Genomic DNA, 12,766 nt, shown 5'->3' on the forward strand with positions numbered 1-12,766 from the left:
TTGACTGCTCCCTTGACCTTGAAATCTGTGCTGCAGGGAACTTGGGACCTTATTCTTGTCCATTCGAAAATCTGCGTGTGTTCGCATCGGGACCAATGTTTGCACTTTGTGCATTTCTGTGCATGTGCTGGGTGCGTGCGCCCATGGCAAACAAACTGCTCACGGGAGGCACGCACCCATCCTTGCGGGCAGAGGGCAGGGGGAGTGTGGGCTATCCCATTAGCATATGGGAAAGCCCAGCATTTCATGGACGTTCCCATGAGAACGATAGGCATTCTCATGCTAATGCGGCCTTGACAGTAAGCATCAGAAACCATGGTGAATTAAAGGGCTCATTGTCTGTGGGGAATATGTGTCCACTTGGCACCCTGATATCTCTGGTTCTCGGTGTCCTAGAGACTGGAGACCAGTACCATATGAAATAGGAGACTCTTGGCTAATCGTTTATTTGATGCAAAGCAGGTGATCTGCCCAGCTTGCAGGGGTTTATGGCTTCCTCAGCAGCCATGGCTCCATAGCTGGACTTTCGGGGAGGTGACAGTGAACAATCCTGTCAGCTACTGCCAGGTGCTCAGCTTCCATTTTCACAGCAGTTGTACTGAAGTGGGACTGAAGCTGCGGGTTGATCATTGCAGAGTCTGTGCCATTGTCAGCATAATGAGATGCACCTTCAGCATTCCCCTTAGACACCTAGAACCTATGCCATTGCTCACTCCATAGATGTGGGCTTCCACGAAGCCCTGGTTCACGCTCAGTAGCCATTTTTTTAACCCACTCTGTGGTTAATCAATCAGAAGAACTAGTGATGTCACTGTGCTCTGGCCAAGGGGACCCCTGAGAGGGGGGCCCAAGGTACAGTTTTCCTGCATCCTCCACCTTAATCTGGCTATGATTGTATCTGGCGCTTTTTTATTATTATATGAAAAGTAATATTCTGATTTGTGGCCAGTCATCACAGGTGTATAAAATCAAGCATGCTTTGATGGGTAACCTGCGTACTAGTAATTAAAGTCTTCAGCTTGATCAGCTACTGCTTCTAAAAGCAAGGTTTGTTCTCCTTGTGTCATACTGTAAATCATATGGTTGCTGTGAAAAGCACTGTTAACCTCTATGTGTCTTTATATATGTCATTATGGCATGTGTATAATGCTTCCTTACAGTATGTGCATGCTACAAAGAAAACAATATATGTTTGTATAACAAAATAGCAATTTCTTGCAAACAATAATAAATGATGAAACTTGAGTTGGGGAATTCAAATGCGAAATAAAAAAATCAAAACAAAATGAATACAACAAAGCAAAGCAAAAAACACAAAACAAATAGGGATCAGAAAACAACAATGGTTTGGATGTGTGTCTTGGACATAAATATTGAGCAGTGAACTGGAATTACAGTAACAGTGGCAGATATGGTATGGCACTGTGGCGCAGTGGTGGGTAATGAACACTAATGCACGGCAACTGCTTTTACAACCAGACACAAAGGACATGGCACCCACTGCTCTCAGTCACGTTAACATTGAGCTGCGCAACAGGGAGAAGGGGAAGCCCTAATTCAGCATGCGTTTCACTTGTGATGCACAGGTGGATCACAAGTTAAACGCATTACATGGAGTTTCCGGTTGCCGTAACATGCATGCCCATCTTGTTTCCTCCTAACTGCACATGCGCAGTGGGATACCGATGCCATTCAATGGTGCATTGTTTACACGTGTTTGGACTATCATTATTTGGTTTAAATTTCGGACATTGCTCATTTGATTCCATGCTTTTGATGAAGGAACTTGTTCCAAAATGCGTTAAGCATTTTTTTTGTCCCTTATCTTGCATACCACAACACTCACATGTGCTGTGGGAGATCATTTACAAAGATCTGATCATCTACGCTGCAACACAGAATTTGAATCTCAAGGACTGAGTCCTAAGGACTTTTCAGGATTTATCTTGGTGACATTTTTTTTCCATTATTTACACTCATCCTTTATTGGTTACTCCAAGAGCGCTTTTGTCTATGTTTACTTTCACTTATGCACTTCTGTCTATTTTGAGTAATATTGGGATGTTTACTCTGTCTACACAGCATTAGCAGCAATGGGATTTCATTGCACACTTATTTCAGCTTGTTTATTTCTTCCAAGTCTTTTAATAAGACTGAATGGTGTACCTCCATCTCATACACAATAACGAGCATGTTCTGTCTTGAAGGACGTTATTTTTATTTACTTCTTGCTGTAACTTTAGGCAATGACAAAACTATGGTATGATTTTTGTTTTAAAGCCTATACAAATAACTAGAATTTTTCTAAATTGTGCTAATAATACATTAAGAGATCTGTTGGATGAAATTTCACAAATACCCTGAAAGAATACAAATAAAATGAGCAGCATTTAATAATAATAATAATAATAATAATAATAATAATAAAATATAATGTTAGTTATAGTATATACCTGTAGCACTTTTCTCCAAATACTGTAGAACTCAGAGAGCTTTACACTTGCCTTTACAGCACATAAAAAGCAAGCTTAACAGTGGGTATTAGTGAAATGCTTGAGGGAACAGGAAAGTCTTGAGTCTATTTTTTTATATTTTTGAAGAATTCAACAGTGGTGCCTCTCATACTCTGCAGCGAAAAAAGTTCCATATAGTCGGAGCTGCAAAGTTTAAAGCTCTATCCCCAGAGAAGTTCTGGGAGATTTTAGAGTTAATAGTCCACCATCTGCAGATTGTTATTTGAGGCAAACTTTCTCCTAGGAATTTCACTTAATACCATTACATTGTATCCTAAAACAACCCTAGTTGTTTTCCATGCTAGTTCCATCTGATTGGCTGAGAAGAACAAGTCCCTTTGGACAATTAACAAAAATATAATTTTACAGCAAGACTGTAAAAGGAGAAGTTATCAAATTACGTTTTTTTATAACATGATTTCTTTAGCTAAAGATTGTTTCTAAATTAGATATAAAAGATTAGCATTAAAAAGTTGTAAATATATGTTTTAAAGTGTCTGTAACATTGTATTGAAACCTTTGTGTATGTCTTTACATTTTTTTATTTTAGCTAATGTATAGCTCCAAGTTCAATAAGGTCCAGCTTGTACTAATACGCAATGGCTGGCGTGCTTGTTGGGATGTAGAGTGCCACCATTGCATTTAACCATACAGTATGTGCTTGGTTTGTTACCAATATTATGGGTAGGGGAAGGGCGGCTTTATTTTAGCAGAACTGGACACGCTTTCATATCTGGCTACAAATTATAACCTATGAATACACACTAAATTAATGGTCCAACTTATTAACTTTTCTGCTCTGCTATCCTCTACACCAGTGTTTCCTACCTCAAGGTTTACTAATGGTCCTGCTTTTAAGGCTAGCTAAATTTGAAAGCAGGTGACTGAATTAGTACCTTAGTTATTTCAATTTAATTTATAAATAATAGTAAATAAAAGTGTAACCTTGAAACAAACACTGCTTCATACAGTTTTCCAAATCCAGGCATAACAGGACACGTGTTCAGATTATTAGGAAAATATTCTCCTGGAATGCATTCTTTTTGCGTTAACACTTATATATTATAAATATACATACTCAAACTCAAACTTTCTTCAAAAAATCCTTTCTATACTATACTATATACTATAGGTCAAACGAGAGTCAGAAATTCCAACATCACATTCTTTGCAGGTTACACGGTCTACATTTAAGTTTACAAAAACATTTACAGAACCTTGTCTATTCAGTAGTGCATAGCTGTTAGCAACATATTTATATACTTTAATGTATCTCTCATTATCTTGCCCTTTTCATTTTAAGCTTTCAACATATAAGATTAACAGAAAAAAGAGAGAAATATAAATAACAGAAACTTACCATCTCTCCGATTTAGCCTAGCAAAGCCTGCACTATGAGTAAGAGAAAGTTCTGATGAGCTGCTGAAGGAGGACGGTGGCAGAGAAGATGCCAGTGGACCATCACATTCATCTATGTAGAAAAGGGAGAACACTGCTGATTAATATATTAATTTAGAACCTCCCTGCATATATGAAATGGAAAATATAAAAAGTCAACAGAGGAGAACACAGATTCACAATGACATAAGAATAACTCACAATTCTTCTGATACAAAGCTGGCACAAAGGTACCTAGTTATCAAAACATACAGTATTTGTGGTATATCCCCTCAAAATAACTACAGATGTTAAATATCACCCAAATGTTTGGACTGTAGGTGCTAGTGTCAATGCAGCAGAGAGGTTACTATATGGGCTGCTTCAATACCAAATTTACCATGTTCTGGAATGTGAAGCATTTTCTGATGGCATTAGCCTTCTATTTGTAGCCTAAAATCTGCAGAATTTACTGGCAAAGGGATTCAGATAGAGGTAAATACTGTACTCTATAGGCTATACTCCACAGATCTGTATAATCTCTCCCAGGCAATGGCTGTCAACACATGTGTTTTCATAAGCAGGATATACAATATAGCACTGACTGCTTCCAAAGAAGTCAAGTAATCTACTTCACTTCAAACACCCTACAGAAACAGGCTCCAATCAGAACCCCTGTACCTACATGGATTTTGTTACACAAGTACGAACATCAGCTTCTTGTTCTTCTTGTAGATGAGCACGGCTACAGATGGAGCCACTCTTATCTGAGTGGCTCCCAGCGCACCAATCGCAATCCCCCGCCGGCGAATGGGGCACATGAACGTTGGAGACGCTTGCACGCCCCATTCTCCACAATGGAGGCACGTGCGTGTAAGACATTTGTGCGTTCATGTCTGCAGGCGCACCAGCCACCAGATACCAGTGGTTGGCATGTTGGTGAAACTAAGAGAGCGGCTCCATCTGTACATCTATATGCGTTAATTGATGAATCATTAAAAATCTGTTTTTATTGGATTGGTTAGTGCCCACATTCCTGACTGTTCTGTTGCCTTATGTACAGCACTATGGACCGCCTTGTGGTGCCTTATAAATAAAGTGTAATCATATAAGTCCTACAAATCTGCTTGTACTATCCATGTATCTATAATATATATATCTCTATTGTCTGTGTGTCTTAGCTTCGAGCAGACTTACTGATGATAATATATATCTCAATGCTGTACAGTTTATTCTATAATATGTTATCTAATGCAAAAATGTAATGCAAATGTCATACTCCATAAATAATTAATAAAAGTGCATCATTTAAATTAGTTGCTAATTTTTTTATGTATCCAGAGCAAGCAAGGGATTACTATGTAAAATTAGATAAAAGCACAAATGGTGGTTGCTAATAGTGTTGTCAGTAAGACTGTAATATAACTGTGTACTTATAATGGCGATGCATTTATCTGAATCTAATTCCTTGATTCCCTAGGTTTAGTTATTTCTCCACTTCTACGCATATAAAATACATGGCACTTTATGTGAATATTCTGAGTACGCCACATACACAAAGGGGTTATTCTGGTTGATTCACAAGGCTGCCCCACCGTGCCACCTGCCCCCCCCCCCCCCTTGCAGCGTGTGTTCCCATGCACAGGCTGCAAATGGATGTTTAAATGTTTAACATAAACATCCATTTGCATGCTGCAGGGAACATCCACATCATTCGATGGTTGGCGACCATCAAATGATGTGGAAGGCCAGCGCATATGTAAGGTTGTTCTGAGGCATCCTTACATATACGTGCACCCTCGGGAGGAAATGGGCAGGCAGCTGACATCCAGTGATGTCAGCTGTCCGCCCCCTACCTGTGTCAAGACCTCATTACCATGAGAATGCTCAACATTCTCATGGGAACGCCTATGAAATGATGGGCATTCCCATGAGCCCCATGCCAATCTCTGCCCCCGCCCACTGTCCTGGGTGCCTGCACCCAGCAATCCTACTATTTGCAGTGGGTGCATGCACCCAGTGCATGCACATGTGCAGAAATGTGCATGCGCACAGCCCGACCATTGGTCGGGATGCGAGCGTAGTCTGGTTGCGATAGAATACCCCCAAAATGTAGCCAACTTTGTTTAGTTAGCAAATTCTTGTTCCTTCCCTTATGTATTCTGGGAGTGTCCAGAATAAACATTGTGCCCAGGCATTTCCCTGGTGATTGTTTAACATCAACGTTAACGTCTGTCACAAAGTTGTGGAAAAGTCAAGAGTTATGCACATTTGCAAAGTTGTGAATTAATATGTATATTTGTGCAGTAGCCATCAGCTCTGAATCAGGCCCATAGCCTGTGGCAACTTGCAACCGGGTTTTGGAAGCCGCAAGTCCTGTTCCTCCAAACAGGCCTACATGCAGCTTGCAATTTGCATCCCCACAACAAACTACTCATTTGCCTTCCTTGTTGAAAGGGTTCACAAGTATATGATAATGGAAAAAAAGAAGCTCAACAGCAAGTTGCGTTTATGTCCAACTCAGAATGAAGTCCATTATGCTTATGTGTCCTCACCCCTGAATGTATGGGGGTTATTCAGGTTGATTCGCAAGGCTGCAAATTCGCAGCCTTGCGTGTCCACCAAACCCCGCCCGGCTCGGGTAACTGCCCACATCTTTTTATGGTCACCGACCATCGAATGATGTTTAGCGTGCACGCCTATAAAAGTGACTTTTCAGTCACTTACATTTGCGTGCACACTGGCGTGGATATGGGCGGGCAGCTGACATCTGGTTATGTCAGCTACCCGCCCCCCACACCCGCGTCACTGCCTCATTACCATGAGAACGCCCAGCGTTCCCATGGAAACGCCCATGGAACGCTGGGCGTTCCCATATGGCAATGGGGCAGCCCGGCGCTCCCCGCCCACTCCCCCCCCCCACGCCGCCATGGGTGCGTGCACCCGGCGAACCAAAAGGTCGCCGTGGGTGCCCGCACCATACGCCTGCACATGCGCAGATACCCGCCTGCACATGCGCAGACACGCAACATCGGTACTGCGTGTGAATGCACGCAGTACCAAAGTGATCTGAATGAGGCCCTATGTGTGCATGGATGGATGCAGATTTTTCCTGAATAACTACACTTTGTTTCACTGCAAACTGAGCAGTATGTGTAACATGCCTATATAAAACATAGATCCATACATCTAGTATGTTGAGGTATAACACATGCCTTGGTCACATTCAGTATAGGAACAAAATGCTGAAAGTTTAGAACTTTTATTATTATTATTTTGTTTTTCATTGACAATCGACAAACTTGCACTGGAATCCTTGGATTAAGCAGAGTGACAAATATGTAAGTTAATAAATATAACTACTGTATGTAAAGGATCAAGGCACAAAATAGTATTGTCATTTGTTTAATTGATATTTTAGTTTTAGCTAGGAGTCTACATCCGTATTACATGTGTCTCTCTGCACTGTATTGTGGTTTTGCAAATGTGCAAATATTCTCTTTTTTTGTTTTGATTGTCAAGTCTGCATAACCCCCACTGTGTCCAAGTTTCACCATTATTAAGCAAAGAATAATCATTTGTATTTTGGGTCTATTCTTAATTTTAACCACATTCAAATGATGTTAGATACCATAATGTCCATGAATGCATATAACTGATGTTTGGTCCATGAATGCATATAACTGATGTTTCTTAAACTCACCCCTGAACTCATTTAAATATCCCATTTGTGTCCTGGAAAATGAAGGGGAATTTTTTGATGGGTATGGGTATATATTGAACCCACGATGGCTCCAAACTCCACTGTGCTTCTAACCTTTAAGCTTACCATACATGTAAAGATCGATTGTCCAATCTGATTGGTTGGAACAAAAATCTGGTAACATCTGAATCCCTTTTTTTGTCAATTGTCATTTTTTCCCATAAGTTACCAGATTTTTGTTCCAACCAGCCAGATAATAATTTAGGTGTATGACCAGCTTTAGATTTAAATGTAAAGTTTAAACAGTTTGAATTATTTTGGAATCAAGTTGTAAGATTCAGAGCACCTATCTTTTAATAAAGAAACACAATTTATTATAGTTATGTTATATAAGTATTTTAAAAATAATTGGCACCTTTTTTGATTAACTGATTAACAATTTCAAAATGTTGTGTTTTTAAGAACCATGATACAGTATGTTTAAATCTAACATTAAAAAAAGTTGTAGGCCACTGCAATAAGTTATTGGTACACTTTAAAGACTGACAGCCTATGCAATAGATTTCTTAGCAACTTCTATTATTTCATCTTCTGTGCATTTACCACTTTTACTCATTCCCATGCTGTTTGTCTCAGTAATTATTTATGGTCTGCCTGTTTTAGATTGTCCATTGGGACTTCTTTTGATGAGCAACCTGCAGTTTAACAAGGTTTTCATGTCTTAAAATGTATATAGTGACATCTGTCATTTCTGATACAAATCATTTGGAAGATGTGAGGATCAAGTGAACTTAACAGATGTTGAATGCCTCTCTGGGTGTTGTAAGTCAATCTGGTTACACTTCATCATGGACTCAAAACATAATCTCATTTTAATCATAAAACTGATAGCTAGTGATTCATTGTAATGCTGCACATGGTGCATCCAAACAAATGGTAAAAAAAATCATCATGTCAACTCTGAATCCTTATTAAAGTGAGCATAGAATGAAAATTGCTATTATTACACTATATGAGTATTTTTGAAGCAATACATATAATATTATCATACATAATATTATATATATATATATATATATATATATATATATATATATATATATATATGCGCTATATAGGTATACTGCAGTAGTGAAGACAGCACTCATTTGCAAAGAATAATTATTCTTTAGAAAAACATTGGTGCACAGTTCATATAATGCAATAGTAGCACTCTCCCTTCTGTGTCCAGCAAGGTTCAAAGAACCGGCACTCAAATGGAGATGTCCAATTCAGTTTTATTAGGACATGTAGTGAAACACAAGCACGGCCCAACAGCCGTTTCAACTGCTCTGTGCAGTTTTCCTACATGTCCTAATGAAACTGTGTTGGATCTTTCAATTTGAGTTGACTGGTATTATATACATCAGTAGGTGGGCACCAGCAGACAGGTATTATATACTACAGCAGCACACTAGTAGTAGGCAGTGGGCACTGGACAGATACTGGCAGCCACTGGCAGTGCAAGCACCAGCACAGTGGAATATACAGTTGAACCAGCAGACTAAATAAATAGAAGACAGCAGAGTTGGAGAGACAGTTCACTGCTAAGTAACACAGCCTAACCAACCCTATTCCCCAGGACAGAATGAAGTTGACAGGCGTGGGAGCAGGAATTTACGCAAGTCCGAGTCGTGTGAGAATCCGGCGCCGGGCAAAGACACTTTGCCCACGTGCCCGGATCTGAGTCGGTCGGGAACAGTGAACGCCGCTCGGATCCCTGGCATTCGGGCAGGCTTGGATCTGGGCAATCCGAGCCCACATATAACTAGTAGATATTACATATCTGTATGTGTTATTATAACAGAAATTCCACAAACTTGACTGAAGACGCTAGGGGCCAGATTCTCTAAGCTTCAAAAGTGATAAAATGGAGAGTGGTAAGCAGCCAGACTATCAGCTCCTGTCTGACATTTTTCAAATACAGTCTGTGACATGGCAGGTAGTAGCTGATTGGCTGGCTGTTTATCACGCTCCATTTTATCACTTTTGAAGCTTAAAAAGCTGGCCCTACATCACTTGACTGTGCACTATTTCTCAGCAACAACTCACCTCCCAGCATAACCGCAAAACTGAATACTTCCCAACTGTCACCAAAACCTCATCACAAAGTCACAGCAGTATCAATCTACAACTGTAAAGAAAAGCATCACTCACAGAGACACTACTCACAGACAGCACTGCCTCACTGATAGCAGCACATCCCTGCCTCACTGACAGCAGCACATCTATGCTTCACTTGTCTGCTCCCGCCCGCAACTGGCCATGAAAGTAAATATGCAGGGTGGCTGGGAAATTTGTTTTATAAGGAAAGCCAAACCCGGGATCCCGGCAATCCCAGGATTGCACATTTTTCACTCCTGAATTCCGGAAAAGAAAAAATGCCATGGGATTGGCTTCCCTAGACAGCAGTGCATCTCTGCCTCACTGACATCACTGCATCCTTACCTCACTAACAGCAGCACATCCCTGCCTCAATGACATCTTAAAAGCACGGCCTCACTGGCAGAAGCCCATTCCTGCCTTAGTCACAGCAGCAAATACAAGGGCCCTTATTCTGATTCGGTCGGTACGGCCCGCGTGCGGCCGTACCGCCGATGTTTGGACTCTGCACATGCGCAGAGGTCAATCTGCGCATGTGCAGCCCCCTTCGCCGCAGACGTATTTCGTCCGCCGCAAAGGGGGCGTATAGGGGCGTGAGAGGCTTCATGCCCTCATTTCCCTATGTGTACGCCCCGCGTTTCATGGGCATTCCCATGCAAACGCGGGGCGTATGCATGGTAATGAGGGCATGACGCCCTCATTACCATGACATGGGGGCGGAAAGCTGACGTCGCCGGATGTCAGCTTTCAGCCCCCATACAAGCTACCACACGGACGACCATCGAATGCAGGGGGCAGCTCCCACGTGTACGGACGGCCGTGGCGATCCGTCTGGTGGGCGGCCCTTGGTTTGTGCGGTCGGAGCCCCGTGTGCGGCTCTGACCGCACCAACCAGAATAAGGGCCAAGGTTAGGAATGATCACATTCGGATCCTAGAGATCCATACATCCCCAAACATACGTGAGTCGAAAGTGAGGCTGAACGCCATCTTCCCACTATCAGATTCTCGCGAGACCAGAACTCTATATAAGTCCGGCTTGTGAAGCCATCTTTATTACACATGTGAAATTCAGACAACATGGATGTGTCCGTGCTGTCTGTATAGAGGGGCCTGCAATGGTGACCAAATAACAGTAATGGGGGACAGACTAAAGGGGAAAAACTACTAGGGGAGCTAATAGAGGCTGCCTAACTTATTTGGGCTACTTAAGGGGGAAAACTGCATATCAGGGGGAACTAATTCTGCAGTAACCTTTGTACATCTACTAAAGGAGAACTACTGAGGGGCAAACTACTGTATATTAAATGGAAAACTGCTGAGGGTGCAACTACTAAGGGGGCATTACTAAGGCTACTACTATGGGGGGCTTTTTTGTGGGGGCTCTCTGAAAACATTTTTTTTTACTACAGGGATGCCCCGGAACAGTCCAGCTGTGCTGTCCAATGTCTCTTATCAGTCCAGCTGTACTGCCCGGTGTCCCATATCAGTCCAGGGGAGCTGCCCACCATTTTTTTTATTTAAATATATATACTGTATATATATTTTTTATTACATGGGCTGTTAAGTGTGTCATATCATACCAGAGTTGTTGTATCAGTCCAAGGGTGAGCCAAGTGTGCTGTATAATTTAGTGGGTTGCGCTAAATCTGCTATACCAGTCCTGGGGTGCTACCCTTCTTTTTTAAATAAAAGAAAAACATTTTTTTTTACTGCAATGGGTGTTAAGTGTGACATATCAGTCCAGCTGTGCTTCCCAGTCAGGGCCGTTTCTAGACAATTTAGCTCCCAGGGCGAAGAAATAAAAATGCGCCCCCCCCCAATACATAGCATGGTATTATAGTAATAAATAGGGGGTGTGGCTTGATATTAAAAGGGGTGTGGCTTAATGTAAGGCGTGGTCTAGCAGGAAAACAATTACCTTATATCACACTTTTGCAACCTGCAAGACCAGACATTGGTTGCTGCAGGAATTGTTATTGTCCTCCCGCACTTAAGTTGGCTGGCTGAAGGCCACACAATGACCTAGTACGCCTCACAATGACAGGCTACTTAAATCATTATACACTATTTATCTGTGATGCCAATTACACATTACGCCGTACACTGTGATGACGATTACATATTACGCCGCACACCGTGATGACAATTACACATTACACCGCACACCAAGATGCCCATTAGACCACACACTGTGATGGCAATTACACAATACTCCCCACATCGTAATGCCCATTACACATTATGCCCCATGTGCCGCTGCCGCACAACCGATGCTGTTTACTAATATGCCCCCACAGTGCCAGATATGCCCCACAGCGCCACAAATATATACCCCACAGTGCCACATATATGCCCCCACAGTGCCACACATATGCCCCCACAGTGACACAAATATATGCCCCCACAGTGACACAAATATATGCCCCCACAGTCCCACAAATATATGCCCCCACAGTGCCACACATATGCCCCCAGTGCCACAAATATATGCCCCCACAGTGCCACAATTATGCCCCACAGTGCCACACATATGCCCCACAGTGCCACAGATATATGCCCCCAGTGCCACAGATATATGCCCCCAGTGCCACAGATATATGCCCCCAGTGCCACAGATATATGCCCCCCAGTGCCACAGATATATGCCCCCCAGTGCCACAGATATATGCCCCCCAGTGTCACAAACATATGCCCCCAGTGCCACAGATATATGCCCCCAGTGCCACAGATATATGCCCCCAGTGCCACAGATATATGCCCCCAGTGCCACAGATATATGCCCCCCAGTGCCACAGATATATGCCCCCCAGTGTCACAAACATATGCCCCCAGTGCCACAGATATATGCCCCCAGTGCCACAGATATATGCCCACAGTGCCACAGATATATGCCCCCCAGTGCCACAGATATATGCCCCCCAGTGTCACAAACATATGCCCCCAGTGCCACAGATATATGCCCCCAGTGCCACAGATATATGCCCCCAGTGCCACAGATATATGCCCCCCAGTGCCACAGATATATGCCCC

At 42.3% G+C, this 12,766-nt stretch overlaps 1 protein-coding gene across 1 annotated transcript in view; it reads right to left on the reverse strand.

The window, feature by feature from the left end:
• CNTNAP4 (contactin associated protein family member 4) overlaps positions 1-12,766 on the reverse strand; it is a 292,850-nt gene that overhangs the window by 206,807 nt on the left and 73,277 nt on the right. The window contains exon 2 of the mRNA XM_083187307.1: positions 3,874-3,984. Coding sequence (XP_083043433.1) covers positions 3,874-3,984 — 111 coding nt within the window. The remainder of the gene's footprint in view (positions 1-3,873; positions 3,985-12,766) is intronic.

Source organism: Crinia signifera, chromosome 1, assembly GCF_055691185.1.
Source record: "Crinia signifera chromosome 1, ASM5569118v1, whole genome shotgun sequence".
Taxonomy (NCBI): Eukaryota; Metazoa; Chordata; class Amphibia; order Anura; family Myobatrachidae; genus Crinia; species Crinia signifera.